General features: G+C 45.9%; 1 protein-coding gene across 2 annotated transcripts in view; it reads right to left on the bottom strand.

Annotated features, from left to right (window-relative positions):
* Nucleotides 1–2,554: 2,554 nt before the first annotated feature.
* LOC309359883 (stimulated by retinoic acid gene 6 protein-like) overlaps nt 2,555–15,322 on the bottom strand; it is a 52,184-nt gene continuing 39,416 nt past the window's right edge. The window contains exons 11-18 of one of the 2 annotated variants that reach the window (XM_081894190.1): nt 14,386–14,461; nt 12,738–12,837; nt 11,660–11,708; nt 11,436–11,553; nt 9,998–10,117; nt 7,754–7,917; nt 7,200–7,352; nt 2,555–3,960 (exon numbers count right to left, since the gene is read on the bottom strand). In XM_081894190.1, the coding sequence (XP_081750316.1) occupies nt 3,773–3,960; nt 7,200–7,352; nt 7,754–7,917; nt 9,998–10,117; nt 11,436–11,553; nt 11,660–11,708; nt 12,738–12,837; nt 14,386–14,461 (968 nt within the window). In that variant the 3' untranslated portion in view covers nt 2,555–3,772. The remainder of the gene's footprint in view (nt 3,961–7,199; nt 7,353–7,753; nt 7,918–9,997; nt 10,118–11,435; nt 11,554–11,659; nt 11,709–12,737; nt 12,838–14,385; nt 14,462–15,322) is intronic. The other variant, XM_081894191.1, reaches the window with a different exon arrangement.

Genomic DNA, 15,322 nt, shown 5'->3' with positions numbered 1-15,322 from the left:
ACTCCTTTTCCCCTTCCTCCAAAAGGCTGGGTCGTCCTTTTATATACCTGCTGGGATGGACAAGGCATCTCACCCTCACCTGAATCTCATAGCTCACCAATTAACCAACTCACAGCCAAACCAATTAACCAACTAGAAGGATTACTGTTAATAGCACCAGTTTTCCTATAACTTCATATTGCTGGATAGTTTTGATGAACTGCAAATGCATGTTTAGTTTGCTTTCTGTTGCCACCTTGGAACTTTTCTTTATTAGTGCCACTTTTTTTTGTACGATTCCTTGCAAATGAAGGAAAACAACTTTTCTGCTTGTATATGTTGATAATATAATTTTGGTTACAGAGGACAAACAAGATTGTACAAAAACAAGGTTGGGTGCAGGCCTGGCCAGGACATAGGCATCTTGACTGTGACAAAGGTGACCTGTGTGCTTGCTTGCTTGCTTGCTTGCTTGCTTGCTTGCTTGCTTGCTTGATTAACAGCTGTTGGGAACTTCAAGTTCCCTGCTTTCCCTTCTTATGGTCTTTATACTGGACCTGGAAACTCCAATAGAGAGCATTCCATGTCAAGAAGGAGGGCAAGTGGGCACCCTATCAAATGACAAGGCAGGAGCTACATGGAGCAGGGCCTTTTCACTGGTGGTGCCCATTGTATGCCTCACTTTTCCCAGACCTGCTCTCTTTTGGCCTACATTTTGGAGCTTTATAATTTAGGAAGACTTTGGAAGAACTGGTTGACAAGTCTTATCAGTTGCTGACGTACGAGCGGATTTTATTTGCTGCTATTTACACCAGGGTTTACACCAGCCTAACTGAGTTGACCAGAATGCCAGAAAGGAGATGTCAGGGATGATTCGGAGAAGCAATGGACAGAAGAGGCAGAACAAGGGCTCAGGGATGTTGAAGAGCCCCACAACCACCCAGAGACAGAGGAAGCGGAAGATGGGGCAGAGAGTAGCCAGGGAGCGCAGAAGCTCAGGGGTGCTGAAGAGCCCTTCAACCACCCAGAGGCTCGGGAATAAAGCTCCGACTCAGGAAGGGAGGGGGCTTTCAAATCAGCACAGACAAGGAGGGAAATGAAACGTAAGGATCAAAGACATCTCACACAATTCCCACGCCTACTTTGTTGGCACGGGAATCATAGGAAGCCACTCCCCAAATCTGACTCAACGGGTTTGGACACGTAATTCTGAACTGTAGCTGTTTCTTGTATGTATGTAATAAAGACTGTAAATACCAGTGCTGACTGTGCCGGAGTGTTAATGCGAAGGGGAAACGCCACCTTTACAGGATACAGTTTTTGAGCTTTCTCCATTATCTGCACAGCAGGGGATGTTTAGTCAACAGTGCAAAGGCTGAGCTGAAGCATTCCCTGCTAGTTACCCGCTTTCAGCAATAGGGGTCACTGTTTGGTAGTACCCAATTGGTTAGCTGTCAGATTCTAGAGCTTCCTATTGGTGGCTCTTACATGATTCACAAAATACAGAATCCATTCATAAAACACAGTATTCATTCATAAAGCAGTAACATAAATCTGCATTGCTACATATTGGGTGTATATTTCAGCAGTTGAATGTACAAGTTTATGGCCATGCTGTAGTGTAGTGCTTATGCGACTGTGATTAAAAGGTGGATTGCCTCATTGTCTCAGGGTTTGGCGGAAGAAGTAACAAAACTAATTTTCCAATAAGTGCCCCCTCTTTATTTCCATAACAAGTCCTTGAGTCTGTACTCTGAATAGTGAGACGAGGGACCTAGAAGGTGCAGGGCTTGTCAGTCCAACCCCTGCACAGTCACATCAGGGCTGACCTTAAGGCAATTGGAGCAACTGGGCCAAATTGGGCCCCGCAGGCCACTCCTAAGGGGGCCCCTACACCAGGGCAATCTAGATGGATTTTATTTATATCTACAAGGTTTTGCAGACTTTGGCTGTGAACTGGGGCCCTACAAAAAACAAATTCAAGTTGCGCCCCACTGCTTCAAATTGGGCCCCACTAGCTAGCCCTGAGTCTAATAGTTGCTGGGCCTGAGTTGCCTTGCCCTTGCATGAAGTCTTGGATTTGTAATTTTGGGAGAGGGGAGACTGCAGCACTGGGGAGAGGGCAGGCTGGCGAGGCCCCCTAGATTTAGGCTTCAGCCTACTTGGCCTGTACATAAATCCAGTACTGGCTGTGGTCCACCAACATCTGAAGAACCATGAGCTCCCCTACCATACATAAGAATAATACACTGATAAAAGTGCATACATGTGATGTGAAGGATGGGGAACCTCTGCCCCTATAGGTGTTGTTGGACTCCATTTCCCATCAGCCACAGCCAGAATGGCTGGTGGTCTGGGCTATGGGAGTTGTAGTCCAACAACATCGAGAACGCAGAATAAGAAAGTCCTAATGGAACACCCCAAATTATTTCCCCACCTGTCAGCAGTAAACATAGCAACATGAACTGAGAATCAATTTCAATGGAAGACACAGCAAGAAAAGGCAAGTAAGTGTATAGTACAACCAGATTTGGAAGCAGCTGCTTAATAATAATAATAATAATAATAATAATAATAATAATAATAATAATTTTATTATTTATACCCAGCCCATCTGGCAGGGTTTTGCCAGTCACTCTGGGCAGCTTACAACACATATAAAAACATAGTAAAACGTCAAACATTTTTAAAGAAAACTTTCAGCGAGTAGAACTAATGAAGGAACCTCGAGAACAAATCATCTGAAAGCAGTTTTGGAATCATGCACACACCAGCTCAAGTCACTCGTTTGGAAACTCAGGATTCCAATTTGGCAACATGGGGAAAAAACAAAAACTCGTTTTTATTAAACCAGTGTCACTGACTCTACTTTGATTTCCCACCTCAGATGTGCTTTCTTTCTATCTCCCTGTGATCTGAGCAGGCCAGAACAGAGCGAGGAGCAGGGATGGAGAGTAATTGGCACAGGCCTACGATTCTGAGGAGGCCGACTTTGAGTATTTGTTCTGTTCTGTTACTTGTTGGCGCTGTGGGTTAAACCACAGAGTCTAGGACTTGTTGATCAGAAGGTCGGCGGTTCGAATCCTCGCAACGGGGTGAGCTCCTGTTCCTCGGTCCCAGCTCCTGCCAACCTAGCAGTTCAAAAGCACGTCAAAGTGCAAGTAGATAAATAGGTACCGCTCCGGCGGGAAGGTAAACGGTGTTTCTGTGTGCTGCTCTGGTTCTCCAGAAGCGGCTTAGTCATGCCGGCCACATGACCCGGAAGCTGTCTGCGGACAAACGCCAGCTCCCTCGGCCAATAGAGTGAGATGAGCACCGCAACCCCAGAATCGGTCACGACTGGACCTAATGGTCAGGGGTCCCTTTACCTTTACCTTTTTATGCACAACACGATCAGTTTGAAATGGGGCCTACATTTTCTGTCCAGCCTGGACCCATTACCAGGTTTGCACAGCCCTGGGTCTAGCCAGGGCGGAAAGTGTCAAATAATTGTAGGCACAGCACACACACAAAAGTGCATGCTTGTGTGGTCTTCAAAGAGATTACCTAAATCTTCCTAGAGCCAATGGCTTGTGTATAGTTTATTAACGATTGCGGCAGGCAGGCAAACCAGGCGTTCATGTGTAGGGAAGGCATGACACATAATGTGGTGGAAATACAACAGGTTATCTTTTTAGAAAGCACTATGGAACAAGCTGTCAATAAATGCAACTCTCAGCAAGTATAACTTGAGCCACTTTTGTCGTTGCACCATCAGGAACGGCATCTCTACAGTCCACGTAGAGTCCACATATTAAACATGCTGATCCCAACGCACCAATTGGTCTGTAGAATGATCGCCTGGAGGGACAGCACAGGGCTGTGTAAAATCCACAGGATTAGATCCTAGTCTTCGCTTCCGGAATTGCAGGAGACCGGGGTTCTTCAAAAGCGTGTAAAGCAACAGCCATCTTTTCCTGGCTCTGCCTGATACCCTGGGAGCTAATAACAAGACTGACAATTAAATTTTAAAACATCAGCAACATGCATGCACCACAACCTCTATACTTTATTTATAAGGCTTCCATTTTGTTTCCAGGTAATAATAATAATAATAATTTATTATTTGTACCCTGCCCATCTGGCTGGGTTTCCCCAGCCACTCTGGGAGGCTTCCACAGAGACCAAAAATACACTAAAATGTCACACATTAAAAACTTCCCTGAACAGGGCTGCCTTAAGATGTCTTCTGAATGTCAGGTAGTTGTTTATCGCTTTGACATCTGATGGGAGGGCGTTCCACAGGGCGGGCGCCACTACCGAGAAGGCCCTCTGCCTGGTTGCCTGTAGCTTAGCAGCTGTAGGTACAACTCTAGGTGCTCACGTTAGTGTTTAAAGCTCAAAGTAACTTAGGCCCCAAATATCTGCAAGACCACCTCCTTCCCTCCAGAACATCATGGAGGTCAAAATCAGCGGAGGGGACCCTCCTGGCAGTTCCATCACTCTCAGCTGTTTATGGGATGGCAGCCCTGGAGTAGGCATTCACTGTAGCAGCCCCAAAGTTGTAGAATTCCCTTCCCACAGATGTGTGTCTGGCACTTTCATTAAGCCACTCTCATCAGAGGCTTAAAACGAACCTCTTTACCCTGGCCTTTGATACCTGAAATACATATCTTGGGACCAGCCCTATTCTCTTGAATGTTAATCCTTTTTAAAAATTAGGCTTCTAATTGTCGTAACCCACCCTGGGGCAGACTAATGACTGTACTGAAAGACCTTTCCTTTTGTTCCTTTCCCTTGGAGCACTCAGAAGTCGCTTTCAAAGAGTCAATTGACTGCTGTAAAATAATTATTTATTTTGCCATGACAAAAATGGTACAGACAAGCTAATGCTCATTGCCAGCCTTTTTTATACCCTCTGGGACGGATGATCATTTGATTTCCCAGAAAACACGTGATTTACGGGAAATGGTATAGAATTTAGCTTTATTTCCAGTCCCTCCTTCCTCCTGTTTCAGCCTCCCTCCCTCTGGGGCTACAATAACATCCATTCAACCTTGCTCTTTATCTCTGACAGACATTCCTGAGAGTGGCCTATTTTCACTGTAACATCTAAGCAACAAGAAAAAGCCTTCTGGTTGGTGTAAAAACCTCCCCCCCTTAAGGGAGGGGTTTTGGGATAACATATGAGAGAGGAGAAAATGCCTCAAAGAGTTTTTGGGATCATATAGAGAACAACATTTTAATGGCCCTTCATTACAACCACAAAAGACATTTGAAATTGGTGTCAGGTAGGTTGGACCTAGGGACACGGGTGGTGCTGTGGGTTAAACCACAGAGCCTAGGACTTGCCGATCAGAAGGTCGGCAGTTCGAATCCCCACAACGGGGTGAGCTCCTGTTGCTCAGTCCCTGCTCCTGCCAACCTAGCAGTTCGAAAGCATGTCAAAGTGCAAGTAGATAAATAGGTACCGCTCCAGCGGGAAGGTAAACGTTGTTTCCGTGCGCTGCTCTGGTTCGCCAGAAGCGGATTAGTCATGCTGGTCACATGACCCGGAAGCTGTACACCGGCTCCCTCGGCCAATAAAGCGAGATGAGCGCCACAACCCCAGAGTCGGCCATGACTGGACCTAATGGTCAAGGGTCCCTTTACCCCTTTACCTTTACCTAGGTTGGACCTAGGGCCAGCTCCTGAAGCAAACCACAAAGTGGTGCCTCCCTCCCCGTTAGGAAACAAGAGGTGATTGGAGATCTACATCATGAACAAGGGAAGAATAATTGGGATCTGCTGCCTCGTGGGTGGGTTGGCCCTGGTTGGACCAACTAGCCAACCTGTCAAACTCAATCACATACAGTACTTATAACATTCAGTGTTTGGACAGCGAATTGTACAGCTGGGATAGCAGAGACTTTCAAAACAAAACAAAACCCTAGAATGGAATGTGACCAGTGCTGCTGTGAGTGAATGGAGTTTTCAAAGAATATGTAGTGTTGCCAACTGGCTGGGGGGTGGGACTGGCCGGCTCTTATGCCCTTAAAAGCAGCTTGCTCAGCAGAAATCAGTAGCGGAAGCACAGACGCTGATAATGTCCTCACATCCAACTGCTGTTACAAGGCCCAGGAGCAGTGGGCTGATGAAAATGTTGGCAATCCTAAGAATAAGTGGGGCACATGTCTTTTTTGTTTGTCCCTTGCTAAGTAAAGGTAAAGGGACCCCTGACCATTTGGTCCAGTCGTGGCCGACTCTGGGGTTGCGGCGCTCATCTCGCTTTATTGTACGAGGGAGCCAGCGTACAGCTTCCGGGTCATGTGGCCAGCATGACTAAGCTGCTTCTGGTAAACCAGAACAGCACACGGAAATGCTGTTTACCTTCCCACCTAAGCGGTACCTATTTATCTACTGGCACTTTGATGTGCTTTCGAACTGCTAGGTTGGCAGGAGCAGGGACCGAGCAACGGGAGCTCAGCCCATTGCGGGGATTCGAACTGCCGAACTTCTGATCAGCAAGCCCTAGGCTCTGTGGTTTAACCCACAGCGCCACGCATGTCCCATTGGCCTGTGCTAGCCCAGAACAAATTTTGAGTTTCTGAACTTTCTGTTCTTGGGAAGAAGGGCTTGGGTTTTTAAGAATTAGAAAACATCCAGGACAAACAGTTTTTAATGTGTACGTTTTTTCAGTTCCTTGGTGGCAGCAATATTTCGAGCCATCCTCACAACTGCAGAGTTACAATTTGCGAAACATATCTTTAGGTGCCAGGCAAAAGCTTTCTCATCTCCCAGGCCTTTGGCTAATTAATCAATGCCCTTTTAAACTATGGAGTATGTGTGTGTGTGTGTGTGTGTGTGTTATTGTTTTGCTTGTTACTATGTTACATATTTTTAATACAGTCAAAGCTTGGTTTTAGAATGTAATCTGCCCCGGAAGGGTGCTCGACTTCCGAAATGTTTGACAACCGAAAACTGAAAGCGGAAGCCTCAGTACAATGGGGAAACTCAAAATGGAAGCCATGTAGCACATTCGGCTTCCGAAAATCATTCGAAAAACGGAGGATTTACTTCTGGGTTTTTGGCATTCGGAAGCCGAAACGTACAATAACAGAGGCGTTCGGAAACCGAGGTTTGACTGTACTGTAAACTGCCCTGTCATCCTTGGGTGAAGGGCAGTATATCAAACAAACAGTTAGAGACACACAAACATATAAGCTTTGTTAAATTGACTCCCAGCATTTCTGATAGTTTACCTATTTCCCGCATGTCCGTGTTTTCGGTGGGTCCATTGACTTTTTGCCATTGTCTCTGTCTGATTTTGGTATCCAGGATGTGGCAGAAGCAGACAAGGATGGGGTTCGAGTGGTAGTGGTCCATCAATAGCATTGCAACCCAAGACTTGTGTGCTACAGTGAAATAAACACCATTCACCTGTTGATGCCAAACGCACCCTTCCATCCCCACAAGAATGAAGCCACGATGCATTGGAAAGGTAGATCGGTTCTGTTAAGTTGCGGGTGAACATAACAGATGACCCAGCGATTCTTCAAAGAGCTCTTGTTTATTCAGAGGCCAGAACAGAACTGAACTGAAGGGTTCAGCCAGCCTGCTTATATAGAGCTCCAGTACAACGTAACTGTAACAATTTTCTAAAACTATCCAATCACTGAACGTCACTTTCGATCCCTTATTTGCATAACTATCTACAGTATCCCCCTGCTGGCCCAGGGTGAGAACTTCCATGTTCCAAGTTCCATGTTTTGAGAACTTCCCAGCATAGAGAGCATCCTTCTCTCGGGGTGCTTACCTTTATCACAGCCTTCAAAGCCCTTTGGCATCACTGGCCTGTCCAATCGTCCAATCAGGAAGGCTCCCAGGACAGTGCTGCGTAACACTCTCATGAGGCAGGAAAAGAAACCCACCACCACCGAATGGAAGAATAAAAAGTAGCTGAAGTTTACAAAGGCTTTCCTGAAAAGGAAGAGATGTCTCAGCTGAACAGTTCCACAGTCACCCCCACAGAAAAAAACTGGAGGCAGGACCAGGTGTATTCACTTTCAAACTACAGCAAACATAGCTCAGACCAAAGCATAAATACTGTATTCTCCAAGTCTGAATGTGAAGACAGTGCTGTTGCACTGAGTTTGCTACAATATTCAGAAATGCTTAGTGATGGTTCCTGCACGTAGCTTAAGGAAATAAAGGCCATACAGTACTATATAATTAAAGTTGTTGAATTTGAATAACTGTACTTGTTGAACGGTTGAAAAAGCTTTACTGCATTAATCCTGGACAAAAAGAAGGTGTCAGAAATAGCTTGTTGCTTCCAAGAAAATACAGATATACAAATGCATGTAAATAACGGGAAATAGACATAAGTGATTTCACCCCATTAATCATCTCTCTTGGAATACAAGAGGGTAGCACTTTGACTTGAATTACACAAGCAAAACCATTGCCATTCCCTTTGTTTGCAGCAGAGGGAGTCAAAGTAGACATTATTGGACTAGCAACTCCCATCAGCCTCAGTCAGCATAGTCAGTGGTCAGAGATGATGGGAATTGTAGTACAACAGTATCTGAAGAGCACTATGCCTGGTTTATTGGTTTTTAATAAGGAATACAGGGACACAGGTGGCGCTGTGGGTTAAAGCCTCAGCGCCTAGGACTTGCTGATCGAAAGGTCAGCGGTTCGAATCCCTGCTGCGGGGTGTGCTCCCGCTGCTCGGTCCCAGCGCCTGCCAACCTAGCAGTTCGAAAGCACCTCCGGGTGCAAGTAGATAAATAGGGACCGCTTACCAGCGGGAAGGTAAATGGCGTTTCCGTGTGCAGCTCTGGCTCGCCAGAGCAGCGATGTCACACTGGCCATGTGACCCGGAAGTGTCTCCGGACAGCGCTGGCCCCTGGCCTCTTAAGTGAGATGGGCGCACAACCCCAGAGTCTGTCAAGACTGGCCCGTATGGGCAGGGGTACCTTTATAGGCAGACCAGAATATGAAAGGATAGGCAGAGACAAGAAATCTGATGACAGGGAGGAGACAGAAAGTCATATACGATTTTAAAAATTAAAGGTGGGCGCCATTTTGCAACACGGGTTTAAAGGTAAATTCTGGTTCTGAAAAAGACTATGGACTGTCGGTGTCAAACAAGGTTTGTTTAGGGACTCGAAGGATTTGCAACTTGGAGCTGATTGACATGTTCAGAAGAATCTTGTGGCAGAGGGAACATTTCAGATTGCAGGAAGGGAGAAAGCAAGAGTCTCATCACCATTAAAAAAAAAACGAATGAAGAAACAGATAATCAGTGGTAGCCTTTTTATAAATATAACATGCTGCAGGGATAGCTCATACAATCATAGAATTGTAGCGTTGGAAGTATGGACCCAGGAGTCATCTAGTCCAACCCCCTGCAATGCAGGAATCTCAAAAAAAAAAAAAGCATCCATGATGTCAGGGAACTGACATCAGAGTCAGAGGTGGAGGCAAGACTCCCAAGCGATGCTAGAGAGGGGGCCAGCAAGGAGAGAGGGAGCTCATCAGCTGGGGAAGGGAATCAGCGCAACACCAGTAGAGAAGGGGGGCAGATGGGGAATTCGGAGAGAGGTCTCCAAGACTCTTCACCCGAAAACAGTGAGGAGAGCACAGGCACTCCTCTGCCCACTCCCTCCCTGGCGCAGAAGACTACCGCGCAGGGAGAGTAGGAGGAGACTGGGCGTCAAACAACTTCTTTGCTGGAAGAGGTTCAAAAAACGCCCATTGACGGATTCTGCTAGCGACTGAACAGCCACGGAGTGAAGGGCTGTCAGCCAGGACAGGTTAAACCAGGCAAACGGGCCCAGCAGTGGCGGTAACTTACGCACGAGCAACCCCTTATCACCATTACACATGATGACCATCCAATCTCTGATTAAAACCCTCCAAGGAAGGAAAGTTCACAACCTTCTGAGGGAGACTTCCCACCTTCCCATCTTGCGTGATTTTCCTAGGTGCCCTAATGGAATACCTTTATTCAAGGAACTGAAGTCCAGGAATAGTCTCACTCCCTGATACCAACCTGTTGTCAAGTGCCAGAGGTCTCTGATCGTCTTTTGGTGAAATCTTCGGCTGAAGAAAGACTCGAGAGCCTGCAAACAACTCCAGTCTCCTCAAAAGCATGACGAGGACAAATGAAAGACTGTGAGGCAGAAAAGGAAGATGAAACTATTTTAAGAATATTATAACCACTGCAAGGAAGTGGAGATAAAGAGTTGTTTTCAGGTAAGTTCTACTCAGACCAGCTGAAATGAATGTAAAAGGACCCCCTGGACAGTTTGTCCACAGATAGCTTTCCAGGTCATGTGGCCAGCATGACTAAACTGCTTCTGGCACAACGGGACACCGTGATGAAAACCAGAGCGTACAGAAACACCATTTACCTTCCCGCCGCAGCGGTACCTATTTATCTACTTGCACCGGCATACTTTAGAACTGCTAGGTTGGCAGGAGCTGGGACAGAGCAATGGGAGCTCACTCCATCGCAGATTCGAACTGCCGACCTTCTGATTCGCAAGGCCAAGAGGCTCAGTGGTTTAGACCACAGCTCCACCCGCTCCCTACTTGAAATGAATGAACCTAAGATAGTGGTGTACAAACTTTTTTCAAAGAGGGCCAGATCTGATGAAGTGAAAGGCTGTGAGGGCCAACCAAAGAGCCAGGGTTGTTGACCTTTTTTTTTTAGGATTGAAGTTGCTGAGGTTTTTTTTAGGATTTTACCCCTGGAAGTAAACTGCCACAGGAGGCGGATTTAACCGACCGGCAGGCTGGATTAGGCCCCTGAGATGGACTTTGGACCTGCCTGACCTAAGATAAGCATGCCCATTAACTTCAATGGGTTTGCTGCATGCCCCCCCAATTGATCACAAGATGCAACACATGCCCATTAACTTTGGGGGACCCGACTCCCTCAAATATTTTATGGGAGGGGAGCAAAGGGACCTCAGACCCTAGGAACTGGCTCCTATGCCACAGAACAATCACTCCAATCCTCAATCCCTCATCAGTGAATTAAAAAAAATATCTTTATTTGTTTAGTGGAATCTATACAGTGCTTAGCTGTTAAAACCTTCAAGCGCTTTAAAGCGCTTTATATAAAATACAATCGTACCTCAGAAGTCGAACAGAATATGTTCTGGAAGGCCGTTCGACTTCCAAAACATTCTAAAACCAAATTGCGGCTTCTGATTGGCTGCAGGAACCCACGGAACCCACGTCAGATGCTCAGGTTACAAAGAACATTTGCAAACCAGAACTCTCACTTCTGGGTTTGAGGCATTCAGGCGCCAAAACATTCGACTCACAAGGCATTTGACTTCCGAGGTATGACTGTAATATATACTATAAAGTAATCATTAACAAAAGATGTTAGCCTTTTTCTTTTTTTTCGTTTACAAATTATAAAAAGCCGTTATTATTTTTAAGAAAAGAGAGCTATCCTTCTGAAAACTGACACTTACATCACAGTTCCCCACTTGTCCAGAAGTTTGGCCCATTCACCATGTACCATGGGCAAAATAATCACATACACAAGAATCATCCCAGCGACAAATTGCATCAGATGCATGATCAGGTATCCTGGATGGAAGATAAAAGTTGTCAACGTGGAATCGGGGGAGAGGGATGGTAACACCAGCCCCCTATGAACTTATGCCAAAGGCCCGAGAGACAAGTTATCACATACCCCATATTATGTATGCGATTTGGTAAGCAGTGAATCTTCCCAGTGCTAGCTGTTGATGTAAAGACAAAAGGAAAGGATGGTTTGTTTATGCAGGAATGCCACAAACACAATTTGGAAGCAAAAAATATAAATAATATAAATATATAAATTGTGTTTCTGAGCACAGTTCCAAGTGTTGGTGCTGATCTTTAAAGCCCTATACCTGAAGGAGCGTCTCCACCTCCACTTTTGACTGAAAGAGTGTCCAGGTCCACCACATCCATGCAGGGACTTTTAAGGGGATGATGATGATGATGATGATGATGATGATGATGATGATGATGATTATTATTATTATTATTATTATTATATTTATACCACGCATATCTGACTAGGTTTCCCCAGCCACTCTGGGCAGCTTACAGCACATTAAAACTGTAAAACATCAAACATTAACAATTTCCCAATACAAAGCTGCCTTCAGATGTCTACTAAAAGTCATATACAGTGGTGCCTCACTAGACGAAAAGAATCCGTTCCGCGATTCTCTTCGTCTAGCGGTTTTTTCGTCTTGCGAAGCAAGCCCATTGACAGCTTAGCGGATTAGCGCTACAGCTGTCAAGCGGCTTCCAGCGATCAGCTGTTAAGCGGCTTATCAGCGGAACAGCTGATAAGCGGCTTAGCGGTTTAAGAAAAGGGCGGAAAAAGCGGAAAAAAACCCGCGGGGGGACGCAAGATTTTTTCGTCTTGCGAAGCAACCCCATAGGGAAATTCGTTTTGCGAAGCGCCTCCAAAACGGAAAACCCTTTCGTCTAGCGGGTTTTCCGTCTTGCGAGGCGTTCGTCTTGCGGGGCACCACTGTAGTTTATTTCCTTGACATCTGATGGGAGGGCATTCCACAGGGTGGGCACCACCACTGAAAAGGCCCTCTGCCTGTTTCCTGAAACCTCACTTCTCACAGTGAGGGAACCGCCAAAAGGCCCTCGGAGCTGGACCTCAGTGTCCAGGCTGAATAATGGGGGTGGAGATGCTCCTTCAGATATAGGAATGAAAACTCCTATATAGGGGTGAAAATAAGAGGTTAGGAGTAAAAACTCACCACACATTGAGTAGATGGCACAGTTTCCGATTCCGATTCCGATTCCGATTCCGTCAGAAAGTAGCTCTTCTTGCCTGCCCGCAGCAGCTTTATGTGTTTTCTAGTGAGGAAAGAGTTTTTTAAAATGTTTGGAGACATTGCTCTAGTAGGTGACATCTGGATCTTTTGAAAAGCAGGTCCCATCATCCCCAGCCAGCATGCCCAATGGTCAGGGATGATAGGAATTGTAGTCCGACAACATCTGGAAGCAACCAGGTTAGGGAAGGCTACCTTCACACCTCCTCTAACATCTGTACGACACAAGAAGGGGAAAGTTTCGATTTTAGCATCAGTAGCCAGATACCTAAAATCAGGAGCAGTGTGGTGCCCTCCTGATATTGCTAGACTACAATACCCATCATCCCTGACCATTGGACATGCTGGTTTAGACTGATGGGAATTGTAGTCCCACGGCATCTGTAGGGCAACACATTGGCTACTTCTCCCCTAAGAATCTATCACACAGAAGAAGGAAATTTGTGTGTCGCCACCACCAGCCAGAAGTGCCAACTTGCCCCCGCAACCGTGGGTCCCCGGGGCCAAGGGTGCCATTCAGCGTGCATGGCCCTGGCACCAAAATTTGTGGGTGCCTAGCTCCTTCATGGGCAATTTTGTGGGTTTCGGGCACCTAGGACCCCAGGGAGTTGGCATCTATGCCACCACCTCAAGAGAAACTCAGTTGCAGACTCCCCAGAAGTAATCACTTCAAGTTCACCTTAAAAAAAAGTTATTTATTGTTGCGTATAAAAACCCTCCACAGTTTCCCTCCAACTTCATCAGCTTATGACAGTACAGTGGTACATCTGGATGCGAACGTGATCCGTTCCGGAGCCCCGTTCGCATCCTGAAGCGAACGTAAGATGTGACTGCGCGTCTGCGTGCGCGCGGGTCGCGTTTCCCCGCTTGCGCGCATGCACGTGACATAATTTTGAGCGCATGCGCGAGCAGCGAAACCCGAGCGGAGCGCAACCCAAAAGTATTTAAGCTGAAGCGTATTCATCCCAAGGTATGACTGTACCACGAAGTCTTGCTTTTTAAAACACTTGTCTTGCTATTTTTAACACTTGATTGGGAGCCGCCCAGAGTGGCTGGGGAAACCCAGCCAGATGGGCAGGGTATAAATAAATTATTATTATTATTATTATTATTATTATTATTATTATTATTATTATTACTGCTGCTGCTGCTTTGTCAGGGAAATAGTGGAGCAGTTTCACGGGAAGACCACATGAAAAAGCATTCTCCATTTGTGGATCTAGCAAAGGTCTTGGCCCACAGGGTTGGAGAAAACACCCGGTTTCACTGAGTGCTGATCCAGCAGTGCCACAGATGACTTCAGTTAGTATTATGTCTCCATTGGCATTTTCGTTAACCCAGTTTGCCCAGACCACAGTATAGCAAGCTCAGTATTACCCCACACTGTCAACTGTGGTTTGTCGCCGGCGAAAATGCCCATATGAAAACCATGCTAACCACAGTTATCATCAAACCTGAAAGGGAAGAGGGAATGTCTGTGTGCAAGTGGGCAAGCCCAGTGGACGTTCCCAAATCCTGATAAGGCAATTGCCAGTATTATTTTTGCCCTAGGATATCCACAGCTTATCCATACCTGTAGCAGGCTAACATTAACAGTACGTAAGCAACACTCATGACAGAGGAAGCAGCAGTTGTGCAAATCCAAACAGCTGTGAAATAAGCAAAAAGACACAATCCATACAATATTCTGTCTTTTCCAATGATGAACTGACTTAGCCATGCCAGAAACACTTTCAGTTTAAAAACAAACAATGCAAAACATGGGCTTATCACTGATCTTCTAAACATCTGTACTGTACTGAAACTCTGATGTGCTACAACATCTGCCTTTTAATCGTATAGGGATAAACATGTATCCTTGCTTTAAACCTCTGCTTGGTTCTTCGCTTGTGAACTGCTCAGGGTAGATTTGGAAGGGCAAAACTTAAATGGATACACCACATGAAAACTTTTTACGCTGAGATCTGGCCATGCTAAAGCGCTAGGGTTTGTCAACATCCAGAGAAGAAACCTGAACTTCTGAACATGGAACACCCCTCTCAGAGCAGAGCACCACGATGCTCATGAGCAGAGATGAGAAACTCAGAGCCATCAGCCAAATCATGGCTGAAGTTATTACCCCTCTACTATTGTCCCTGCTGGGTCGCTCAGCTACTGTGACCTTTTTTTTAGCAGATCAAGATGATCAGGCGACAGCAAAAACTGCAAGGTTTTTAGCAGGGTCAATTAGAATAAGATCTATTATTTGGTTATTGATTGAAACCTCCAAAATGTACCGTATTTTCTGCTCTATGAGACTCACTTTTTCCCTCCTAAAAAGTAAGGGGAAATGTGTGTGCGTCTTATGGAGTGAATGCAGGCTGCGCAGCTATCCCAGAAGCCAGAACAGGAAGAGGGATTGCTGCTTTCACTGCGCAGCGATCCCTCTTGCTGTTCTGGCTTCTGAGATTCAGAATTTTTTTTTTCTTGTTTTCCTCCTCCAAAAACTAGGTGCGTCTTGTGGTCTGGTG

This window comes from Podarcis melisellensis, assembly GCF_964234715.1.
Source record: "Podarcis melisellensis genome assembly, chromosome: 17".
In the NCBI taxonomy this organism is placed as follows: domain Eukaryota; kingdom Metazoa; phylum Chordata; class Lepidosauria; order Squamata; family Lacertidae; genus Podarcis; species Podarcis melisellensis.
Note: the sequence above shows the minus strand (reverse complement) of the source record. Positions and strands in the feature narration are given on the sequence as shown.